The sequence below is a fragment of the Equus caballus genome, chromosome 28 (assembly GCF_041296265.1).
Source record: "Equus caballus isolate H_3958 breed thoroughbred chromosome 28, TB-T2T, whole genome shotgun sequence".
In the NCBI taxonomy this organism is placed as follows: Eukaryota; Metazoa; Chordata; class Mammalia; order Perissodactyla; family Equidae; genus Equus; species Equus caballus.
Genome location: NC_091711.1, coordinates 27,664,870 through 27,678,594, shown reverse-complemented (window position 1 = coordinate 27,678,594; position 13,725 = coordinate 27,664,870). Strand labels below are relative to the sequence as shown.

The 13,725-nt window shown below is 38.4% G+C and overlaps 1 protein-coding gene across 7 annotated transcripts in view; it reads right to left on the bottom strand.

Moving 5' to 3' along the window:
- Window positions 1–13,725, bottom strand: part of LOC106782711 (uncharacterized) — a 130,615-nt gene that overhangs the window by 76,173 nt on the left and 40,717 nt on the right. For 2 of the 7 annotated variants that reach the window (XM_070254628.1, XM_070254627.1), the window contains 3 exons: window positions 2,919–3,084; window positions 2,535–2,713; window positions 1,027–1,310 (listed from right to left, as the gene is read on the bottom strand). The exons of the other annotated variants lie outside the window; for them this stretch is intronic. In XM_070254628.1, coding sequence (XP_070110729.1) covers window positions 2,666–2,713; window positions 2,919–3,084 — 214 coding nt within the window. In that variant the 3' untranslated portion in view covers window positions 1,027–1,310; window positions 2,535–2,665. Of the gene's footprint in view, window positions 1–1,026; window positions 1,311–2,534; window positions 2,714–2,918; window positions 3,085–13,725 lie in introns of those variants that run through there. 7 annotated transcript variants of the gene reach the window in all.

Sequence of the window (13,725 nt, the reverse complement as noted above, 5' to 3'; positions counted from 1 at the left end):
TTTGTGGGAAAGTTATCTGACACTCAGGCTTTCTATCTGTGAGCATCATTAAGTCAATTAAGCACGGTGCCAGGCACAAAATTATCCTCGACAAACAAAATTCTTATTTTCTTGCGGCAGTCTCATTTTTTTCTTATTGCCACATGTATGGGTCTCATGTAAGGTCATTTAAATCCTTTAACTCGAGTGATTTTAAAAAGTATTCTATGTATTTCATATCATATACAAATGCCAACAAAAGACCTTGATTTCCAAACACCAAATAATCCCCAAACACGAAATGGAAAGTTTAAAAAAGAAAAAGATCAGATCTACGAGTGGTCCTCACTGGCCACTCCACAGACCTGCTGCCATTTCTCATTATCCTTTTTTTATGGTTCCCCACACAAATTCAACCTAGGTGATTTAGTTCTTAATGAAATGAACGTGAATTAATTCTGATCATAAATTTTAATGAGACAACACTTCAGATGCCCTCAGACATTCCAAATGCAAAACTCATCTTTTTCTGTGGTGAAACTGTGAAACTTTTTTCTTAGGAAACCTTGACAGTTTCACCTCTGCTATTTTGACATAATAAAACAATTTGCATATCAGTGAGGTCAGAGGGGACAGACCTGGAATCTCAAGCTCCCCACATCCTTCTTTCCATTCTACCATTGCATATTCCTCGTTCCCTTTTGTTCACAAGTTTTATAATTTCCCAGAATTACAGGGTGTACAGCGTGACATCAAGCCTGATCTTGCCATTACGCCTGATTGTTCAAAATTACACTAGTCCCAGAATGTTGACGGAATTCCTTTCAATATTTTCTCTGTTGGCTTATTAAGTGGCAGCGTCATACTTAAAGAATGATCATTTCTGGGGCCACTCTTTCAATTCTTTGATGCCTGACATCACATAAAAAATGGTCCCCCCAATCTTCTCTATCCCCAGTATATTTGACACGTCAGAAATAATTATAAGTGGCTTAATAAATACAGGAGACATTTCTGTTTAGTATTCCGGAATGGATGAGCACAAGATGGCTTTGTTATCAGCTTTATTCCAGTTGGGAATTTGCATTCAGCAGCAGCAACCTCTCATGAAAAAGCAGAAGCCTGCCCAAATGTTTTAGATTTCTGTTTCTGTGAATCCAGCCTACCTCCCAGGCACTGCCTGTTCCTCGCAGATAATTATTAATGGTGAAGGCCCTTCTTCCTCAGGCATCCCTCACCTTCTTACGCCACTTTTCATAGGAGCATGTTCAAGGCAGTCACTTTTCCATGTCACTTATTAATATCAGGGCAGCTTGTTTAAAAACAGGTTTCTGATTAGAATGAAAAGAAAAAAAAGCAAGAGGTGATGATAAAACCTTGCATTCAGAGCTCTCCTATTTCACACTTTCTCCTTAGAATGGGCACAGCTTATTCTTTTCATCAAAGGCAGAAAACCTGTTTTGTATCCAAAGCAAATGGAGAATGCCCACACCTATATTTCCTTTCAAAGCTTGCTATGCTCATTTATGGTAAAAAGCTATTACAAAGGGTCCCATTCTATCACAGTCTTGGTCATATTGTAGGATAAATAAAGTGGTCTCTCTACAAAATGATGCATTCAATGCACCTCTCCAGGTGGATGGAGCGTGATCTAATATTGGGGACATTATTCCTTTTCACTGATAATCAGGATTACAACAAATTTTCTGAGTCTCTGATGTGTTGGTTTTTCTTAGCTCCTCTGATGAGCCTTAGAAAGAAACTTCACCAGATGGGTTTACAAGTGGAGAGGCCCATGGTCGGCTGAAAGCTCCTGACACAAATTCTGGGAGATGAGTTTCTGAGGTGGCTGTGGCTTGATGGAAAAAGTTCTTGACTTGGTCCGATGGAATGGGGTTTCTTCTCTACTACTTATTAACCATGTGGCTTTGTACAAACCACTTATGCTCCCTGGGGCTTATTTTATAAAATACTGGTAACAATACCTTTTGAGCGCTTATACAATAAATTGAACAATGTTTATGACAATGAAAGTATTGGTTCATAATAAAGCATCGTACAAATTCTTGGCATTATTTTTCTCAAAAAATGACCTATGGCTAATGATCAAATAGGTCAAGACTGTGGACCTTAAACAGAAATCTGGGGGAAAATTCATATAAAATATAATCATGTTTATTCAACACTAGGAATAAGGCTTCTTCTAAAAATATATTACCATGACTAAAATTTAATCTTATGTATATATCATATGTACTGGTGACCAATTTTCAAGGAATGATAATGCAGTAAAATACTTGAAACTACGTACAGGGTAGACATAAATTAACACTTCTTAATAATTCAGGAGGCATTTCATTGTCTTACTACACCTAAGGGTCATAATTATGATTATCAGTGGCTAATTTACTAGAGAAATGGATGGAATCCACATGACTCTATGATATAACTGAGAATAAATTTTAGGAATTAGTCCACGCTGTCCATTTTTAATACTGTCTCATGTCTCTATTTCAAAAAAGTAACATCACCTCCTTAATTCTGAATTATCTGACCTGAGCTTTTTAGTGATTTGTATTCTCTTTTACAGGATGTTAACCACAGCAGAAATGTCCACATTGTAACATATCACCAAACACGTTGCCCAAACATAATGACTTTCGGATCTTGTTCAGGGCTGGGAGTTCTACTTCAACTCTAATGCACCAAGTTTGGAAACAGCAGTAGGAAGTAACTGCAGAGGTGGAAAATAAGGAGAAAATAATAAGCTGTATCCTGACTAATTGATGGGACTGACAAAAAAGAAATAAATGAAAACTTGAGGAAGACTTTGTAAGTTATATGGCATTAGACAAAAATAAAGTGTTGTTATAATTATTACTATTAATAGTCTTAGTTTACAATGGATAAGTTATATACAGCTTGAAAGAGAAGAGTACTTTTTCAAATGATGGTACATCTATTCCTCCATCTTCCAATTCTTGCTTTCTCAGCTGATCTCTCAGCCAACGTGAGTGACATGTACAGTCTATTGTTGTTTTCTTCTGTTTATGCCATAGTTTGACACAGTTGGAATAGATGGGAAGATCTTGCAGAGAATAGAGGCTGCAAGTGAATTTGGAAATTTTTAAAGCAGTTGTCTCTGAAGAGTAAGGTATAAAGGTTTCTGCACATAGAAGGTTAAAGATGCTCTTTGTTACTATGGCTAAAAGCATGTAGCAATTATTGTAGGATGGTAGAATATTCTGAAAGCTCCGCATCTGCACACTGTATCTGTTAGGATGCCACTGTCACATAAGGCAAGATACATGTCATAATGATCTCCACTCTGAGCTTGGCTGCCTGAATTGTCTCCTTGAAATAAATAATTCTGCATATGTGCATGTGTATGCATGTGCGGTCTTGAGCCCTTATGGTTGTATAATTATAAACACACACAGTTATACAAAAATATGTCGCCGTAAGAACCAAGGACACATTTGGCAGCATGCTGTAAAACTCTACGAGGCTATCAACAATCATCTGTGAACCAATTAAAAGTAAAACTAGATTAATAAAAGTAGATGTTCATTTCCACACAATGGGAAGGACTGTTTTCATATCCTTAATTAACTAGTATAAGCATCTTTGAAATACTGTCATAAGCACAGTACAGGGCTTAAAAGGAGGAGGGGAGAAAAGTATAGAGTGGTTATATAATGGCCAGTACTTTCATAAATAGAATGAGGGATATTTACATCAATTACCATGCAATGATTACTGTATACATATACCGTATATACATACTGAGAAAGCAACTTGTAGAACACTAAGCATAATTTGGTCCCAGTTAGCTTTCACACACACAGACAAGTATACATATAGAAAAAGTGTAAAAAGACAAAGATCCATCTGTTAATAGATGTTCTATCTGGGAAGGGAAGTGGAATTGGGGAGGGAGGGACAGGAGGAAGAGAGGGAGTTCCTTTTCACTCTTTAAATTTCAGTATGATTACCATTATTTTTATAATTAATTTTTAAAGAAACAGGAAATATAAGTTATGTCTCCTGTAGTCAGGGGACGTTGAACGCAATCCAGCTCTTTTGTGATTGAGCCTACTGCTATCTTTGTTGGTCACAGAGTTCTGTAGAATAGGTATTTTTAATTAATGTAAATAGCACCTTTTCTGGCATATGGCCACTTTCCCATCACAAGTACTTCCAAAGCGTCACCCAGGACACGATGCCCACAATAACCTCAAATGTAAGAAAGCTGAAAATTCTAGTAAATCTATCATGCTCCTCAGCCCACATTCATAGCTAAAAGGGTTTTCCTTCTTGTTTTTAATGGGATAGATCTAAAGCCCTAGAGAAAATATTGTACCCTACTTATCAAAACCTGTCCATACATATTCACCATATAAACCCCCACAAGCAGCCATTTCAGAACCTGGGCTCAGGAGGAAAAGCACACTGCTTTCTCCACTGTCAGCGGCACTGTTATTTATCCCATTATCAGTGCAGCTAAGCTGGGATCCTTTGAAGTAACAGAAGACAAAGAACTAAGAGTCTTAAAAACTGGGTCTGATATTTTGTCAACAATATGATCAACCTGACATATCAGTTGGCATACAGGGCCCTAATCATTCATTCATCTGTTTGAAAAGACACCTTTACCATGAACCAGGCACTTTGGTCCTGGTGAGAGCATGAGATGAATTATCCTGTACTCACTCCCTGCAAGAAACTTACAATTGTACAAACAATAACTTCGAGTATAGAAAAATCTTAAAAATTATTGTTTTTCTAACCCCTGAAAAATTTATGTTTGTCTTTGATATAACCTAAAATTTTACTCATTATAAAAGTAAGCATTAATCTTTACATCCACGACTTTAAAAATCAAAATAAAAGAGTTCCTAACGGAAGTAATGAGTTAAATGGGGAGCTGGCAAACTATGACCAGTGAGCCAAATCCAGCCTGCTGCCTGTTTGTGTAAAATTTCACTGGAACACTGTCACGCTTGTCTGCTTGTGTATTACCTGTGGCTGCTTTTGTGCCACAAGAGAAGATGTGAGTAGACACAATAGAAAATATATTAACTGAAATTGAATGGTGTACTTAAAAAACGAAATGTACCTATTTGTCCATTTTCCATTTTGGTGTGTTAATTTGGGAATCTATTTTTGTAGGATATCCTAAAAGTGATTTCTCAAGGAATGTGTGTTTATTCACTCTCTAACACTAGGAAGAACAAAAAGAAATAGTGAATAAATAGTATTGTAAAACATAGGTCAGCCAGCCCTGGTGGTCTAGCAGTTAAAAATTCGGTGGAGAGTGCCTCGGCCCGGGTTCATTTCCCAGTCAGGGAACCACACCACTGGTCTGTAGGTTCTCATCCTATAGTGGCTGCATGTTGCTGTGATGCTGAAAGCTATGCCACTGATATTTTAAATACCAGAAGGGTCACTCATGGTGGACAGGTTTCAGTGGTGCTTCCAGAATAAGACAGATTAGGAAGAAAGACCTGGCCACCCACTTCTGAAAAAAATTGGCCATGAAAACCCTATGAATAGCAGGAGAGCATTGGCTGACCGGAAGTGAGAGGATGGTGCAAAAAGACTGGACAGGGTTCCACTTTGCTGTACACAGGGGCACTAGGAGTCAGAATCCATCCGAGAGCACCAAGAACAAAACGGAAACATAGGTAGAGGGAATATATATGAGAAAGGGAGGGACTTTGCAAGGAATGTTTTTAAATCTGAACTTTGCCACCTCGCTCACATGTATCTGGGCCAAGTGCTGAAGTTCTGGTGCGTGAGGTGGGGGTAGGAAGAAAGGCTTGAGTTGAACGATCAGGATAATAATGGAGCTTATTTAACCAGTCTTTGGAAATGTTTATAATGTTGTGAGAGCTGCCCCAATTCCTGAATGTTCCTACTCCATCCTGAAAAGAATCTGCCCCCCCCCCTCAAAAATTGCTTAAGCTAAATTTTTGCAAAACATTTGCATGGATGGAGCTACTCAGCTTACTGCCAAAGATGTTCCAGTTTAATTATGCCTGGCAAGTTGGCTGGGCTTGTTTGGCATTTCATTAACAAAAAATAAACTTCACTCTTCTTCCTGAGAAAATAGCATTTGTAGTATTTTGGGGGACAGCAAAGCTCAGTGTGCTACTTCTTGGTATGAAAAATTTATATCTGAAATGTGGATAAATAAAGCTTTAAAATCCTTTTTCTGCCATGGTAATTGACCATGACCACCCTGGAAAATTCATGTTTTAGGCATGTGATTGAATAAAGGTCACATAAAATATACCTTTACATGTTTAAAAAAATCACAGAGAAGCAATGTCATAAAATAGTAAGAGGACCGATCTGGAAATCCAGAAAATAGATTCTTATGACAGTTCTTAACTAATTGTGGTGTTCTGTACAAGCCAACAACTTAGTCTTTTTTGAATTTCAGCTTCTTTGGGGGATAAAATATAGGTAAAGTATGGATGTTGAGGGAGAAGGAAAAATAAAGATACTTGTATATTTGTGACTCAGTTATCATTTAGAAGGAATGAAAGGTAAAATTAAATTAAAGGCAAAATATATATATAAAGATATCTCTCTCTATATATACATACATATCTAAGGATAGATCTCACTATATATATACATATATATAGATATATAAGGATATCTCTCTCTATATATACATATATCTTTAAAGGAACAGCCTCCTAATTCAATTGACAGCATCAGAACTGACAGAGATCTTTCCAGTTCTGTACCAAATTCTTATCCAAAGATGTCTGAATTTCGATGAAGGAAATAAGTTGCAAACAGCTGTCTGTGGACTGTATAGCTCACAGAAATACAAACTAGAAAATTATATAGTTAATGCAATGACTGGAATATGCACAGGGTATTGATAAGAATAGTTGGGATGGAGGGTGACAAGACATATAAAGGAAAGGTTCTCGGAGGAGGTGACACACTTGTGTTGACTAAAGGAAGACTACAAGTGGGCCAGGGAAGAGGAGTGAGAAGTGTATTAAAGGCAAAGGAGACAGTAAAAGCAAAGTAATAATATGGTTTATGGGTAGAATTCCCAGCTGTTGATAAGACTAGAGGGAGACAGGAAGCAGAGTATTTAGGGCTAGAAACTAAGTTGGGACTCTTGTGGACGTTATCCAGCATGAAAGTGTTTTCAGTTTGCAAGTAGCAGGTTTACTTTAGACTGTATGTATGGTGGATTGATGGTGACAAGGCTGTTGGAAGAAAAGACATTTAAATGGTGCAGATACCCAAGCAAGAGATAAATCATAGCAAGTGGCAGCAGTTCTGAACTGCAACAGTGGTAGTAATGACGGGCATTATAGACAGTTTCAAGAAGTTTTTAGGATGGAAGATTAGCAAGTCCTGACCAAAACGACCGTTGGGTTTCTAGTTGGGGTGAATGAGTGGACAGTGGTTCCACAAAATGATAGAGAGAACACAGATGGAGAACCAGGTTAAGGGGAACAATGAGGACATTGGTTCACACACGTTGGGCTGGAGGGTGCCTGATGGACACAGCAGGCAGCTGGATATTCGAGCCTGAATCGCAGGAAGGGAACTTGAGCTACAACAAAATGTATGAGTAATTGTAAATCATGAAGTGGATGAGAGTATGGAAGGAGAGTGTGCAGGGTGAGAAGAGCTGGGCTGAGGATGAACCCCAGGGAGGAGGAAGAAGAGAAGAACATGAAAGAGACAGAGAAGGAACAATTTGAGGATGATGGGATAGAAACAGTGCTGTGGAAGGCAGCGGGAGCAGAGAACTTTAAGAAGGAGTGAGTGATCAACGGGAGCAAATGTGCAGAGAGATCCAGGAAACACCCAAAAAATCCATTGGATTTAGCAATTCAAGAACCACTAGTTCAGTTGTGAAGTGAACGTAGGCACCAGATGCTGAGAATTGTAAAGTGGAGACAAGGAAACGCACAAAGTACGTATAGATCAAATTTGCAAGAGGTCTGAACGTGATGGGGAGAAAAGAGATCAGAATGACGATAGACAAAGACCAGAACAAGGGAGGGGACTTTTAGGACAGGACAAACACAGGGATACACCTGAACAGATGACCATCTGTGTCTGAGTGCTAGCGCAGACCACAGCAACTGAGCTGTGGCTGTCAATGGCTGTTCCACTCCCCTTTTCTTCCCTCTTCCATTTGTCCTTTCTGTTTTCCTACCACATTCACATTTGAGAAACTTTCTGGGCAATTTGCCCTGGTCCTAGGATGGCAGGTGCTTTGGCAAGCAAACATGGAATAAGATAGAGTCAAATTCATAATTTTCTTATTATATCTCCTGAGGAAATCAGAGAAAAGGTGACTTTTTTCTTAAATAATTACTGTATTTTAAAAATCTCTTCTTTAACTCTTATTTAAGCTGTGTCAGTCATTACCACAGTGCTCGTATTTTATTTTACATTAATGCTTTTATGATAGAGTGCAGGCACATTATGAGACATCAAACATGAGATCTGACTTATTGGTGGATAGCAATTATATGTGCAGTTAGTTTTCTACAGATTAGAATCTCCTACACTGGGAAGGGATAGCACAGCCTAGTTAAAAGAGGCTTATCTCAATGTAAGTAGATTTGAGATTTTCCTGGCTCTGTCACTACCTAGCCCTATGACCTTAAACAAGTCCCTTCACCAAGTTCAACCTTCATTATAACTGTGAAATGAGGTGCTTCCACTTTCAGAATTTCCAGCCAAGGGAAAACCATGACCAAAACTCCTCTTATATTTTCTAAGATTTAGGAAATTAAATCAAAATATATTTTGTGTATAGTGAAGCAAATATTGAGCCCTTCCAAGGTCATAAAATTATGTCATATATCTTGGGAGAGAAATACCTACTGGTGATAATTAGAAAGATAGTTAGACACACAGTCTTTTTTGTTTTTAAATGAAAAGCTCATCTGAATCACACAATATTTTTCTTCCCTTTCAAAGTCCAATACCAAGTGTTTGATGACAAATCAAAGCCGGATTGTTCCAGCCATAGTACACATGCCAGTGTCTCCAAAAGGAAAGTCAGAATGACAATTTCTGGAGACAAATGTTTCATTTCTGCTTCTGCTCTATTCACTAGAAGAACATAACCACAGCCGAGATTCAATCTGAAGTTCAGTAATACAAGGTCTGTGCCTTTGGTTACCACACAGACAGCAGTTTCTCTCTGTACCGTCTCCCTAGACAACACCGAATGAAATGACCTCACGGAAGTCCGGGATGTGGGGGCTCAGAAATTAAAAAGTACTTTTAGCTTTATACAACCTTAACTATCATATACTTTGTGATCCTGGAGATAAAAATGGAATAAATCAAAGTGCAAAGAAATAACGTTATTCTCTTTCTTCTTCATTCCAAGGACAGAAGAAAGAACATGGAAAAAAGTATGCTTGGTCCTCTTTCCAGGACTTGCTGCATACCCTCACTCAGTCTTGCTTTATCTGTAATTTCTCCACCAAAGAAGTAAAACCTTCAAACAGTTTTTAGCTCTTTTCTAGCCTTTACGGTTTCTGAACTCTTCTGTGGCATTGGATTTTGTTGATGTTGTTGTTACTTTACTTATTTCCATCACAACTATTAAATTTACCTTACTTGGTTTTACGTCTCATCCACGGTCTCAGTCCAGGACCTGGCAATTGCTCGACTCTTTTATCTGGTCCTCTGATTTCTGAAAATTAAGACTCTTTATCTGCCTTTATATGGCTTTCAGACTTCATAAATAAGCCTATTGTCAACACATGACAGGACTGGTAGGGTTTTTTCCCTGCTTGGCCATGGACCCCATCACTTCCACTTCCTCCTTAGGTTCCACGTTGACATTTTAAATCTTAGACTCTCCTAGCTTCAGTCCATGGGAGCACCTCACCCTGCTCTATTTGCTTTGTCTCTTGATACTTTCCAGTCTGCCATATTCTCCTCTGGCAAGCCATCTCAATGCCCATGTCATCAAATCATTCCTCTTTCATGCTATGCCTTCTCCCAAAGGGTGCCCTGTTTGTGATGATGTCTTCAACTCCTCCAGTCTTCTCCCTTCCTTCGCTCAGCAATGCCTGGCTCTAGCTTTCTGTAAGAAGTTTGCCTTTGCTGACAAAATCTGGGAAGCAAACACGCCTTCGTCGTAATTTCTCAAGAACACACCATTCTTTACGCCATCCCTTTTCTTAATACCTAAAATTACCCTATGATTTGCATGTTTCATGCCTTTGTGAACTTAGTAGTATTTTCTACTAAATACAATAGGAGTATACAATATACATTGTATCTCCTTTACTAGACTTTAAGCTCCCCAAGTGCAGGAATTATATAGCCATAAGTCAACCTTTTTGAGTACTGTCCAGTCATTATCTTTAAAATGATTTTAAAAGAGACAATAAAATAGAAGGTATTATGCAAGTTTACCTGTTCTTTCATGAGGACATAAACGAACAAGTCGTCTTGGTAACCACATAGCTTGGCTCTATCAGCTCCCTAGCAGGCCTTAAAAGCACTAAGCCTGTTTCTTACCTTGCTCCCTGTCCTGTGGAGCTAATCCAACCATAGACTTGCCTTTGAAGTCAACTGGAACATCACGCATGGGTGAGCTCCAGAGAGCACACAAAAGTAAGAAAAGAAAACTGCCGTGTTATTCTTAACCAAAGGGACTGTGCTATTTCCATGTTTCTATATGCACTTGGGCATCCCACAGCCTTCAAGAGGCAGCAGATGAAGTAGGAGAAGACGCTGAAGTTAGCAGTGTCTTGCATCAGGGAATGGGCAGCAGACGAAGCCACAATAGAATGAAAGTTTCAAATTCCTGGTAAATAATTCTCATTTTTTCTTTCTTTATTGAGAGTCATACAAATCACAAACATAAAATTCTTCAAGACTATGAAACTCCTCCCTGAGAATGTCAAGCTCTTCTGGAAATGGCATCCACTCTTCATCTAAGGCATAACAATTGCCTTGTAGCCTAGCATTCAATTCCAAGCAACAGCCATTTATACAGAATATTTACTGAAAAGGAGTTGTACTCATCAACATGAGAGCACCATCAGCATCTCCAAGAAGAAAAGCATAAAGCAGCTCTCACAGCATATAGCTCTCCATGGCCACTTACAAAGTACACTCTCAAACAGCACAGTCTGGAACGCAGCAACATGGGGAAACATAAATTACACCTTTAACACTGCTTCTCATAGTCAAGGGCTTAAAACTAAATGACATTTTGGAAACTAACTGCATTTATTATGTACATACCTTTGGACCTTGTAAGTCCTTTCCTAAAAAACAAATTCTATGGAAATAAAAGAAGCAACAAGAGGCCCCACTACTTAACAACTACGTGTGCTTTAGGTGGGTTTGCTTTACCTCTCCAAGCTTCAGTGTGGTAATTTGTAAACTGTGGATTATAATAGTACTTGCCTTATAGCCCGTGTGGGTATCATGGCTGGCATGTGGAAAATGGTCAGGAAATGTTAGTAAGTAGTGATTATAATCCTTGTTTTGCAGAGGAAGAAACTGTGTTTCAAAGATGATAAACAATTGGTCCAAAGTGGTAGCCGGTCTGAGATTTGAATTTCATTTGCTTTGATTCCAATGACTAGACCCTTCCTTTCTCAAAGGCTGCTGCTTAACATAGAGCCTCAAAATGGACAGGAAAAGGAGACATTAGCTGAGCAGATTCTCCACATGCCATCCCAATGATCATTCGAGAATGTCTGTTTTTCAATAACCCTTTCTTCAAAGTGTATGCTCAAATATTAGAATATTAGGCTTTCAAAAACCATTCAAATCACAGAGCACTAAAATAAAATACAAATATGACCGAAATCATGACTAGTCAATATAGCCTAAAAAATGAACAGGAACCTGAAAAGCTGACACGCACTGATTACTGACAAGACGTGGATTCACCACAGGTGCAAGAAAAAGTCTCTGCGCTCCTGGACATTGACATAGCACTATAATTTCGATTTCATATTTAAATATTTCAAGATGAGGCAGAAGAAGTTATATTTGCCATCAGAAACACCATGAATTAAAATGCTTTGGCTCCTTCATTGGAGGAAAGACCTGGATGACAATGAGCAAGTTATGCCAAAGTTAAGTTGTTATGAACAAGCATACTGGAAATGCACCAAAGAGCTGTGCCATTCCCTGAAAGAACGAACAAGGTGGGGATGCCCACACTAAAACACATTTACTTTTAGAGGTATGGTGCTAAAATTAAATTTTAAGAAGACGATGGACATCATGATCTAGCAAATGAAAGTAAAACTGAAATAGGTGACTCTGCAATTCAACAAAAAATTGATGTCTTTTTTCCTAAATGTTTTCTTTTATCTCTTCTGATTCACAAATTTAACCATTTACCATATTCCCTACGTAGAATACTTTGGCCTTCTCAAGTTTTTTTGATTTGTTTAATTTTTCTTCAAATAACATGAACCTAAATGTGCAGTTTTAGAAGTAAGCTAGATAGAATGTTTCTAAGTCCCTAATGTTCACGTTCCAAATCACCCACTAGGGGGTAGGGAGAAATCCCACTGAAGAATTTCTCAACCATACCTTTCACATTGCATGGAGTTCAAAGGTGTCTCCTGCAAATGGCTATCAAAATGAAATGCATCTCAGAGCAGACAGCAGTGAGAAGAGTTCCTTATTTGAGGGCACCAGAGGCATTCCCAAGTCAGAGCGAGAAAGTGTGCAGTGTCTCTGCTCTCATTATCTGTTTAGACAGGTGGATGGCGAATCCTGCTTCCCAAAGACACTGAGAATCAAGAGCTGCTACATTTTAGAGAGGATGCTGCTATCTATTCTCTCACTGGGGATCATTAAGGATCCTTCTGCCTGATTTTCCCCATAACGTGTCTAGTATAAGTCCATTCACACAATAGGATATGGAGGAGAATTGGCCTTATGCTACACCTTCCCCTGGCCCCTTAATAATAGGACATCTGTCGTCTCCTGTTCAGTGGATGCCATGTACTGCCCATAGGAGATGTCTGCTAGGAATGGGGTGTGCATTTTCCTATCCAATTCTTCCCTTCCCTGAGGGCAGAAGGCAGAAATAGCCAAGGTTTCTCTCTATGGCTACAAAATACAAACTCCCCAAGACAAAAGAAGAGAATAATTAAGTTATTATTGGGCTTTTCAGCACACAGTTCTCAACATAACTAAAGGGAAAAACTTCAAGGCTTTTTAAGTAAAGTTTTAAAATTTTTTGGCTTTGGAAAATGATAATCAACATACATACAAAGTTGTTGTTTTTCCTTAAAATTCTGAAATTTTATACTCAGAGATAGAAACTAAGAATTGAGCTAGTCCCGAAGCTCTTTGCTCAGTGTTAGGTTTTGTTTGGAATAGTGTTTTTATTTCTGTGGATGAATGGTGTAACATTTCTGCCAGAGAGCGAAGCTATGGGCAGGGCTTTACACACCCAGGCTGTTGTTAAAGACAGCTTTGAAAAGTGGTCCACTGCATAGAAGCATTAGCCTGTGTTCTCAAGATAATGAGAAAGTTGAAGTATTTGAAAAAACATTTCAATTTACATGTGTCCAAATTTTGGAAGAATATTGTGATGTATAATTAAGGCAATTGAAACTCCACCCCCCGCACACATATTTTATCATAAATAGTCAGTAAAGTAAGGTATTTGTAAGCTTTGGACTGCTGAATTAATTACTAACCATGCGACACTTCATTTTTTTAAAGTCCTCATGAAATGAA